The sequence below is a fragment of the Drosophila eugracilis genome, unplaced genomic scaffold (genome assembly GCF_018153835.1).
Source record: "Drosophila eugracilis isolate 14026-0451.02 unplaced genomic scaffold, ASM1815383v1 contig_47, whole genome shotgun sequence".
Classification (NCBI taxonomy): Eukaryota; Metazoa; Arthropoda; class Insecta; order Diptera; family Drosophilidae; genus Drosophila; species Drosophila eugracilis.
In genome coordinates this window covers 609285-620745 of record NW_024573338.1, presented here as the reverse complement: position 1 = coordinate 620745, position 11461 = coordinate 609285, and the positions used below count along the sequence as shown (strand labels likewise).

The 11461-nt window shown below is 40.8% G+C and overlaps 3 protein-coding genes across 5 annotated transcripts in view; 2 read left to right on the top strand and 1 right to left on the bottom strand.

Moving 5' to 3' along the window:
- The first annotated feature begins 293 nt into the window (after nt 1–293).
- Nucleotides 294–3026, top strand: LOC108110232 (dnaJ homolog subfamily C member 3). Its single transcript, XM_017219221.2, is given in 4 exon segments — nt 294–806; nt 870–983; nt 1435–2373; nt 2376–3026. Coding segments are annotated over 4 exon segments (1494 nt in total). The 5' UTR covers nt 294–709; the 3' UTR covers nt 2720–3026.
- Nucleotides 2760–4424, bottom strand: LOC108110242 (LEM domain-containing protein Bocksbeutel). The gene has a single exon (XM_017219233.2). The coding sequence runs from the start codon at nt 4351–4353 to the stop codon at nt 3172–3174; it is 1182 nt and encodes a 393-aa protein (XP_017074722.1). The 5' UTR covers nt 4354–4424; the 3' UTR covers nt 2760–3171.
- A 330-nt stretch (nt 4425–4754) lies between these two features.
- The window catches only part of LOC108109704, a 34960-nt gene continuing 28253 nt past the window's right edge, over nt 4755–11461 (top strand). For all 3 annotated transcript variants that reach the window (XM_017218345.2, XM_017218352.2, XM_017218338.2), the window contains exon 1: nt 4755–5583. The gene's annotated coding sequence lies outside the window, so the exon portion shown is untranslated. The remainder of the gene's footprint in view (nt 5584–11461) is intronic.

Sequence of the window (11461 nt, the reverse complement as noted above, 5' to 3'; positions counted from 1 at the left end):
TTTCTTATAAAAATATCGATTACAAGCCTATCGAATGGACTTGGAAAAATGCTGTGAAGTACCAATTTTTTGGTTCATTAGCCAAGAAATTTAAAATTTTGAAAAATAGGACAATACAATAGCTTTCTATGTTTTGATTTAATATTAAATGTTTTTTTCAGACAGCTTCAATCACATAAGTTTTACAAAAAAATTTCAATTCTAGCTATAAAATAGTCAATAGCTATCACCACCCACATACGATACTTGTGACTCGTGATTGCTTAAAGTATTCGTGACTAGTATCACCTGCGGCTAACAGTCGCCCATCCCTACGGAACGTGAACACGTCAGTTTTTAGTTTATAATATTTATAAGCGAAAAGTTCAGTTCTCAACGGCAGCGATTCCGAATTGGAAGTGGCAGCAATGTCAACAGAGACTGCCTACTTGATTCGTATCATTTAGAAAATCCAAGCAATCAATTCACCAAGCCGGGAATAACCGAATAAAAATCGCAGACGGTTCCGAAAGTTGACCAAAAACGGACGCAAAATCTATAATAGCCGAGAGAAGAAGGCCGCTAGCTGAAGAGGGGGCGGGGTGCAACTGTAGAGATTAGCAGCTGCCACGCCAAGCAGATTTGACGTTCGTGTCGATATTAAAACAACTCCAAATCACGCCCACACAGGTTTTGTGGGCCCATCATCCAAGTACACGTAGCCATCATCATGGCCTTGCCATTGAGCGACCTTCTCATGATTGGCGGCGGGGAGAAGAAACTAACCGCCTGTCTTGTACTCCTTCTTCTGGAGCTGTTCCTGGAGGGTAAGTACTTTCAATCCTTATCTCTAAAGCATACCTAAATACACGTCATTGTTTTTCGTATAGGAGCCGAGTCGTCGGCGAGTCCAGCGGATATTGAGAACCATCTAGAGCTGGGAAAGGAATTCCTTGCCCGGGGACAGCTGTCGGATGCACTAACACACTACCATGCGGCTGTTGGTAATTATAAATGCCTTGTAAACAAGAAAGACTTGGAATACTGTTGTTAAGTTCATTTGTGAATTACCATACCAGCTGTGTGCTATTTTTATTAAATTTATAAATCGTACTTAAAAAGGCTATCAAAAATAGCTATGAATATGAATATATAATTGATGAATTTTGCTTTTTTTTGCGCATATTTAATTTTTTCTCAAACTGTAGTCTAATTTGGTAACTTAACCAACTTTATGTCATTGTCAAGGCCGACAAGATAGTTAATTCGATATATGAAACAAAAATATGATCTAAATTTAACCTATTATCTTAAACGATAGTACAGTGATCTATTTCAAGGATTTAATATCAATTTAAAACGTTTCTGTCTAAATCAGGATGATATATTAGTTGCAATGGTATTCCTATACTTTCTCTACCGTTTTCCTATATTTAACTCAAACATTTTCCACAGAGGGTGATGCCAATAACTATCTGACGCTATTTAAGCGCGGTACTGTATATTTGGCGCTGGGCAAAACGCGTTTTGCCGTCCAGGACTTCAGTAGGGTCCTGGAGTTGAAACCAGATTTTACAGCCGCTCGCATTCAGCGCGGTGTAGTTCACATGAAAAGCGGAGAGTATAAACAAGCAATCGTGGACTTTGAGCAAGTACTTCGAGAAGAACCCAACAACGGTCTGGTGCTGGAGCACTACTCTCGTTTGGCCCCTGCGCAAGAGCAATGGCTTCTTGTGCAGCAGTTAATTCAGAATAGTGACCACCAAAATGCTATATCCATGATCACACAGCTGCTGGAAATCTCGCCGTGGGCGGTGCCTTTCCGACAGGCTCGTTCAGATGCCTACATTGAAGTTAACGATCCACTGTCCGCCATAGCCGATTTACGACAGGTGAACCGTCTCACACAGGACAGTACTGAGGGTCACTACAAAATCGCCCAGCTGCTATACGCCATTGGTCATGCTACGAATGCCTTGAAGGAGATCCGTGAGTGCCTGAAGTTTGATCCTGAGCATAAGCTCTGCTTCCCTTTCTACAAGAAACTCAGAAAGGTTGAAAAGCAGCTGGTAAACGCAGAGCAAGCGCGCGAGGAGAAGCAGTTTGCTGAATGTATTTCCGCCGGAGAGGCGGTGCTTCGTCACGAACCGGAGGAGACGATGATTCGGTATGAGGGTCACAAAGTGCTCTGTAATTGCTACACGGGCGACGAGCAGTTTGGTAAAGCCCTGCAGCAGTGCAAAGACGCCCTGGATATTATGAAGGAAGCCCAAGTTTACTGTGATCGGGCAGAGGCGCTGCTGGGTACCGAGATGTACGACGATGCCATACACTCCTACCAAGCGGCACTCGACCTGGATGAGAACAACTCCCGCGCAAAAGAAGGCATTCAGCGCGCAAAAAGCTGCAAAAGCAGTCAGAGCGTAGGGATTACTATAAGATATTAGGCGTTAAGCGAAGCGCCAACAAACAGGAGATTGTGAAAGCGTACAGAAAGGCAGCGCAAAAGTGGCATCCGGATAACTTCCGGGACGAAGAAAAGAAAGTGGCCGAAAAGAAGTTCATCGACATCGCCGCCGCCAAGGAAGTTCTTACCGATCCCGAGAAACGACGGCAGTTCGACAATGGAGAGGATCCCCTAGATCCCGAGGGCAATCAGCGTGGTGGCTTCCACGGCGAACATCCGTTCGGACACTTCCAGCATGGGTCGCCGTTCCAGTTCAAGTTCCACTTCAATTAGTCAGCCAGTGCCGTCAGCAGCCATTTGCTTTGTGATGTCCTAACCACTATCCCCGATATCCTTCGACGATTTTACACTGTTTGTTTTGTTCATTTAAATGGCGTGTAAATAGTAGCATAAAGCATACAACTCCCTTGGTCCGTTGTCAGAAAGTACCACACACACAAATCGCAACTAACAACACTGAGCACTTACATTTAATTAGTTTATTTAATACCATAATTATAATGTAGTACATTTTTCTAATTATGTATAAAAAGAAATAATGAGAAAACAAGCAATTAAAGACTTGGAAATTTGAACTGAACAGTTAGCTTCGAACATGTTTGAATTTTAAATAGTCTTAAGGTGAAAACTCTTTATTGAACAAAATCTGAAGCCTGGTATTGAAATATGAATAGTAACCAAAACCAAATTTAAAGGCGAACGCATTAGCATGCGATGAAGGCTTCTTAAACGTTGGGCGTCATAATCACATACACCATGGTAGCCAGCGTCACTGTCACTACTAGTATAAAGTAGTACTTGAGATTATATTTCTGGTCAAGCGATGCAAGCAGCGCACGGAACTGCGACATTGGCGACACCTCATCCTGCTCTCTTACCAGAGGTTTCCTGACTTGAGGTCTGGTCAGCGGCGAGGAGCGATTGGTTGTGAAATGACTGCTTCTAATTGGACTCTCATCCACCTCAGACTCACTGTCCGTGTCCATCGGTTCACCTGCGTTGTCGTAAAACTGATTCAACTGTGGATAAAGAGTGTTCACTGCGGTGGTCGGTTGGAGCAGGCGACCACGTGCCAGATTGTGTCCACTGGCTGCCACATTCTGGCGCTGACGTACAGGAGCTGGTGTTGGACCACCAAAGGGTTTTGCCGAGCCGCTGAATGTGTTTCTTGGCGAAACGGGCGAGAGTGGTGGGTTGAATCCAGATGGCGCTTGATAGCTGGTTGAGTTCAGATTGGTTTGGGTTAGCAGTGGGCGTGAGAAACCCAAATCTGTGCGTCTATAGGTCGAGGGTTCGACACGTGGTTCATAGGTGGGAAGTGTATGAAGGGAAGCGGCCGGCACTTGTGGTCTGTTGTAGGTATAGCTGTTAGGTAAGTCATCTTGTTCGTACTGCGGCTCATCCAACTCGCGAGTGTAGGATGTGGTCAGAACCCCGGATTTTGTTAGGGAAACAGAGCGCCTGGGCTGTTGGACCTGGGAGTACCTTACACGCGGTGAATCTACCATGCTATAGTCATCGTCCTCCGACTGGGAACCCACATCTGAGACCGTAGTCGTGGTCTGGACAGATCTCCCGGAGATCGAAGTATTGTCCAGACCATAGGCGATGGTGCGACGACCCTGCTCACTTATCCTGCCTCCATTGCTGCGACCTGGACTTCTTCCTTCCAAACGGCGTACTGGTTCCGCCACCTGGCTGCCGTGAACGGTTTCACGTCTAGGCGTTGGTTTCTTACTTGCAGATTTGCTTTTGTTCAGCGGAACCCCTGAGATTTCAGACTTCAGCCGGCGAATGATGACGCTGCGAGTGCTGTTCGTCACCGGAACTCCGGGCAAGCCTAACTCCAGGCACTTGGCCAGAAGCTTTTTGTTATCCAATGTGTCTAGGTAAGCGAGGTCCGACATTCTTTCCAGCAGTGGTGAAACTCAAAACAAAAATAGCAATGTCGTCACTGTTGTTGCTGTTTTTATTATCGCACGGCTGCGATTGTCGACCGGTAAGTGCCTATCGATAGTTGGGGACTAACCAGTGCAGTCAGTGCTGAACTATTTTACTGGCATCATGAACATTTAAAATACTAACTTATACTGAAAGACTGAAGGTAATATCAAAAGGCTGCAATAATTGAATTCTAAGTACAACTTACAATTGAGTTGGCTGACATTTAAATTGCCATTTGCCAGTGGAGTCCCACTATTAAGTAACTAATTAGTGTTGCAAAAGATTTAAATTAGTGTTCTCGCGCCAGTGCTGCCAGATCAGTCATTGTAACTTATTGAGTGGTATATTTCACCAGTCAACCAACGGTCACACAGTTAGTTTTATGAAAATCGAACGCGCAACAGGTGTTCAATCGCAAACAACACGCTCGAATTAAACGAATCGCCGCGCGGAAAGCGCTCGTCAAGCCAAAGAAAACTCAAGTCGTTAAGCGGAAAAGTAGCAGAGATACAATTCAAAACAAAATAAACAGTGTATTTTTGGGGATGCAACCAAAGATAGTTAGCACCTGTTCGCCAACATTCCTGCGCTTCGTTCTGCGCATGCGTGTGTGTTTTATTTAGTTTTTTTGTTTCGCTTTGTTTACCTAAAACGCGGGTGTTTTAAGGTTTTCGTTTTAATTTCGTATTAAGACAAGTGGCTGCTAGAAACATTCGACAATTTGCTAGTTACAATTGCAGCATATTTTCAGTTTAACCAAGCCAAGAGCAAGGAAAAAACAACAACAACGACAGCACTAGCAGCAGCAGCAGCATAAACATAAACCAAAAAAACCGGTTAAAGCGGACAAGAGTGAGAAAGGCGCCCCAAAAGAGCAAGCGGGACAAACACATAAAACGTAAAAACAAATACAACGAAATAAAAATAGGGAAAAACAAAATAAACGAAATCAAAAAGAGGTCCACGGATTTTCAATGGTTTTGTTTTGAAACGCAAACAGAAAATAAGTGTATTTGTTCTTTGTTTACCCGTGCTAACACCGGAGTTATCCCTTATCGGGCGATCAAATCGAAAGTGAACGACTAATTGCCTTTGGTATTTGGTATTTCGATATTGCCATTGCCCAAACTCTTTCTTATCGCCAGACCAGAAAAACATCTACCTGTTGCAACAACGATCATCAACATCGCCAGGTGAGCAATAAAATAAACCCCATTCAGCCTTTTACTTACAACTCAAACTTTCCCAATACGAATATTCTGAGAATAGTGTTTACCCTGCATTGAGCGATATCTTTATGATTCGATAAGGAACTATTGTATCTTGACTTTTCTAAAGCACAGTTATAAAAATCTTCGATTCCATTTGAGTTTTACAAATCAAATTTAGTTAAAGACTACGTTTTATTTAAACTAAGATCTTTATAGGTCAATCAAAATCAAAACTGAATTACCTTAATTATGAAGAAATATATATCTGTACAAGAAGAACTCGTGTTAGCCATATTAACCTGTATCTAGACGGTCATCGGCTATATTTGGAACACTTTGATAGGCAGGCACGTGAGAGGCCGTATAGATAAGGCAATTGATTGTTAACAACAAGATTAGCCTGGTAATACCTTGACATTAGCCAACCCAAATTAGGGAATTCGTCTACCTTTGGTTCATTGACACAACCTTTGGCTGAATTTGTTTTGAACTCGCTCAACTTTCACTGAATAATGCGGCTGGGCCAAAATCGGCATAAATCAGCACGAAAACAACAAACAAACACATACACACACACACGCGACGAGAAAAATGTTGTAAATGCCAAAATTGAAATGCAGGCGCAGCATAATAAAATCAGAAATTAGTTACCAACTATGGTTTTCTCGTTTTATTTTATTTAATTTTATTAGTATTTATGCAATCCATGGTTAATTTCCAAGCATCATTAGGCCGCAAAGCAAGAGTCTGTTGGTAACAAATTGAAGCACACGAGCAGATGATTATGAGATAATCAGTAAATTGCACAAGACCAAATGAAGTCATGAGAGTTGAGTGGATTTTGTGTTCAGCTTTGTGGTCTGACGGCCGTTGGCCGTTCGCCACTGAGAGAGCTCCAATTTGACACTAAATTGAATGAGATAACAGATTCAAAAATGATTTATCTATTAAAATAAATAGCATGGCGTGTGCAAAACCAAAAATGAAATTGAAAAAGTTGAAATTGTTTTTAGCCATTACATATTTCTGAGAAACCTAGCCATAATGTGAAATTTCCCAATACCACAATTCCCAAATCCAATCCCATATGACTCATACCCAAATGCATTTATTCATTTGTATCTTGCATCTACTTATCGCTAGACAAGCCAACGAAAAATAAAAATAAAAATAAAAAACAAACCGAAAATTCCTCAATCATGAAGAAAACAAAATGCCAAATATTCCCACCAAAAAAAAAATATATGCAGAAAAAAAAGATAAAAAACAAAACAACAAGTTTTATGAACAACAAAACTATGCGCATAAAAAAGTTATATAAAAAACACGTTCAGACTTCAAACCGCTCGCTCGAGAGCGAGATGGCCATATCAAGTGGGTTAGCGGCTGTCCATATGTGTGTGTGTGTGTGTGTTGCTGTGTATCTGTGTGAGCCACGCTTCAATTGCAAATGCGCCCAGTAAGCGAACAAAATACAAAAACAAAGAAAAAAAAACGTTAAAAAGCATTGACGCAGATACGCGCGCTGTGTTTGCCGTTGTTGTAATTGTAAATTCTACAGGTTTCTTACCCGATGTTTGTTTGTATTTGTAGTTGTTTTTGTGTATGTGTGTGTGCCGTTGTTGCCTTAATGGCAGCAAAAACCAAAAACAACAACAACAACAGCAAGATCGCTCTGCAATTTTACGCCAAAGCTAAAAAGGCGAGCGATCGAGCAGAAATCGAAGCGATCGGTACAGAGAAAGAAAAGTTTATGTCAAATAAAGGGGATTTTCTTATCTTTGTCAAAGTTTCTTTAAGTAGAAGTTGGTAAAAAAGGTATCTTTTCTTTCAAAATTCCTTGAATATTCGCATTATCCATTTAAGAGAACTTTTTCTCCAGTGTCTTATTCAATGAAAAGGATGAAAAGGGGGCGGTGACGTCAAAACGGGGATCGGCAGTGGGGTGACAAGGAGAGGCTACTCCATTCGTAGGCAAACCGGGCCACTTGCCAAGCACTGTGGGCTGAAAAGCCTAAAACAATGTAATTATTCTCAAGCCCCTGCAGTTAGCAGTGCATTTAAGGCAATTCAAGAAAAACACTTGGCCAAGTGCTAAGCCTTGAAAGATAATCGATTTGTATTTATGCAAAAGTCAGCAAACCAAAGTTTAAGGCAATGGAAAGTCTGGCAAACTTACAAGCTATTAAGCTCAAATTACTATCAATTCAAAATGCTAAATTTAAGGTAAAATTACTTTAATTTCTATCACTTCTTTACAAAGTTGGCATAAATTTATGCAATATATAGATAAATATATATGGAAAAGTTACCAATTTGTAGATTTATGACAGGGAGTGTATCAATGCATTCCATAAATTCCACTGTGCATTTGCTATGGCCGTGTTTATGCCCCAATAAAAACAACAACTAAACAGCAGCGGCGACGAACGTTGCAATAGGCTGGAGTAGAGTGGCAGACCCCTCAAGTCGCCTTAACTTGGCCAACAGCTTGGCCAACTTGGCGTTCGCCTTAGCTTGTTTTTGGGATCGGATTGGATCGGTTTTTGTTTTGCACTCGTATTCGTAATTGTTTCATGAAAACTGGCCAACTTCCAGTGAGGGTGAGGATGTTGGACCCAAGGGGTGTATACTATATATAGGAGGGGAGGTGTATGAACGGCAAGAAGAAGAAAAAAAAAAATGAAAAACAGGTGCGCAGTGCGCAAACGCGCGCGCATTTTTGGTTTTGCTTACTGGTTTTTTCGGTGGCTTCGATTTGGGGCCAACTGTTTTTCGCTTTTAATTATGGCTTATGTGTCGCTTACGAACACTGATCGCCGATCACCGATCGGCATACACTTATCCAATAAGCGATATATATATAGTTGCTATATATACAAAACAAGCCATGTCCATAGCCATAGCACAAGGTTGCCGCAAGTGACACGAGTGGAGGAGACATGTCGAGCCATTGAGGTTACTGCTAATTGTGAATTGCCTTCTGGGCGGATCGCCATGGAATTGGCTTCGGGCATAACAGAGCCATTGGCCAAAGTTATTGGAGTGGAAAGCCCCGGTTCGCGAAGGTGAAGTCTCTGGCTTTCCCCTTGTGAACAACAAAATCAGGCTAGAAATTCCTGCCACGAGTAGGTGCACACTTCTTTATTTATCTGATAAGAGGGTTTACCTTACTCTACAAACTGGCCTGGAAATTCCAACAAAGATAACTTATATTATTGGCAATTTCTCTATTTTATTGTTTTTATTGTTTTGATGACGTTTTCCAGGGAAACCTCCATAAGGTTTTGCCACACTTCCTTTGAAGTAATATCATTTTAAGCTTTTTGAGATACGTGCAGCGTAATTAGTTTCTTATCTTGGCTTAATGTTTCATATCAACCTATAAATTCCTACTTAACAAGACTCTTTACTTGATAATTCGGTATTCAGATTGGGACAAACAAAAAAAGGCCTTCAAATTCTAATCAAGGGTTCTACTTTAGCTGGCACTTAAAGATACTGCACTTCCTTTTTCTAAATTTACACCCTCTAATCAGCTCAGCTTACTCATCCTAATTGGCCAAGTATTTTTGTGTAATTGATTAAAAGTGGCCGGGTGAATCATGAGGTAAGTCCGTGTAATAAAATAATTTTAATACATTTCCCGCTTATCTGCCCCGCATGGCATTTTACAATGTACGAGCTGCTTGAAAAGGTAAACAAAGTCTGACTGAGATATCTGGGCACTATCTGGTGACCCATTTTGAGTCATCAGATAGGCCTGGCAGTTGCATCCAGCCGAAAGGCTAAAGTCAAGGCATCGCAGTGCATAAGTCACACGATGTCTTAATAAATATTAGATTGCCATTGCGGCAATCGCTTCAGATACACATGTACTCGTATCTGAATCTGAGTTGGAAACGAAAAAAAAAATAAAAAACCCAACTGCGATCATATCTCGAGTCGAGTTACGAGCGCACGCGTGTTTCTTGCGCCTTTGTTTTGTTTACACTCGATTGCAAGTGCAATTTGTATCTGGCGGATACATTCCAAGCCTCCCATGTGCTTTGCATACGAGGTCCGCTCAAATGGCCAAAGTAGTTGCTTTTTGCATTTTAACTGTAACTGGCAGTGATGACATTTCGTATCTGCTAGATACGCAGATTAATCGAAGCGTAAATGCAATTCACGCACACAGCCAACCCTCTGGCCTTATTAATATTTATCAATTTGTTATTTAACTGCCTTCGATCTCTTTGTCCGCCGAGATTGAGGCAACTTTTTAGCTCTCAATTTGCATAAAACTCGATAAAAGATACGTATTTTTCTCGTTTTTTTCTTATTTTTTATAAGCCAACTCGTTTGGGTTTGCTGTTGTTTTGTTGGTGTTTTTGTTGTTCAATTGCCAATTTGACCTTATTAAGTATGATTTGTAAAATACCTTGCGTGCGTCTTAATTAATTGATTTGTTTTAAGCTGAAAATTCCGCCGGTCGACATCGCCGCATTAACCCATAAATATTTAATTGCAGTTTCTAGGTTTCCCCCTTTATTGATTGGTTTTTTTTGTTGCCATTTTTTAGAACCGTGTCAAAGCGTTTAAGGCAATTAAGTTGTGACAAATCTAACATGACATTTACTAGCGGCTCAGCTGAGTTTCTATCCCAAAGCAGCAGCTGCCAGCTGTGCTTAATATTTGAAACCAAAAGAAAACTTTCAGATAAACAGAAAATGTGTTAAAAATATGTTGCATTAAGAAGCGTACGTTGATAGCTTTGGCAATGATAGAGGCTAGTTTTTAGGGGCTAATGTTTAATAACCAAATAGCACGTGCTAGCTGAGGAGCCAATCTATGGTGTTACTGTGTGAAAATATTTGCCAAAGGTCGGGCTGTAACCAAGCCTCTTTATTTGGTTGACTGAATCTCTCGTGGCAACTAATGACAAACAATAATTCATCTGGTCAAACGCATTATCTAGGCGGATGTGCGTGTCTGGAAGCTAATGATAAGCCCAAAACTGCGATAAGTTTGCAGCAAATGAGCCAAATACTAAAACCTGCATTATCATGGCATGTCTAAATGTTGGCAAATACTGGCTAAAAATATAAACAAAAACCTGGGGAATGATTAACTAAAAGTTAGTTAAACAAAAATGTAAGCAATTCTGACATATTTGGATGATAAACTAAACTAAAAAAACAAGGAAAAGTTTTATAAGATGAAACCAAACAAAGTTGGAGTTAGATAACTCTATATAATTATTTTATTAACAAATCTCTCCTTTCTTTTTGTGTCCAGATTTTATATCTTATATTTGAAGTTGAAAAGAGGAAGTGGTTGCCGGCTTTAATACGCACAATTATTCTCTGCATACCCACCATTATGGAAAAGGGGAAAGAAAATGATGGAAAAGCCAAGCCATTCCCAGCAATTTGTCATTGTTTGATTTTCTCTCTCTCTGCACTTGATATTATATTTTTTCGGGCTTTTCACGAAGTCAAGGAGTTTGGAAACTAGAGCTGCTGGCTCCCAAACAATTTGAACATTTGATTGCTTTATTTCACTTTACAACGCAAATTGTTGGCTTGTGATACTTCCTGCCTGCCATGGCTAATTATGAACAATCGGAGATCGCAGAAGACAAGAAGTTGTTGTTGTTGTTGTTGTTGTTGTAGTTGTTGCTGTTGCAGCCTGTAGTGTGTTGCACTTAGTTGCATGATTACATTTAATGGGCAACGCCAAAACATAATCATTTCGATTAAATAATCAGCTACTGAAGCAAGCCAGAGTCAGCGGCCACTCTTCGCACATTTGCGCCAAGCAACAGTCAATACACTAAGAAAAATAGTATAACTTAAGATGGGAAACTGTAAAATAA

Coding starts and splice junctions, on each gene's coding strand:
- LOC108110242 (XM_017219233.2), bottom strand. CDS start 4,353: ATGTCGGACCTCGCTTACCTAGACACATTGGATAACAAAAAGCTTCTG.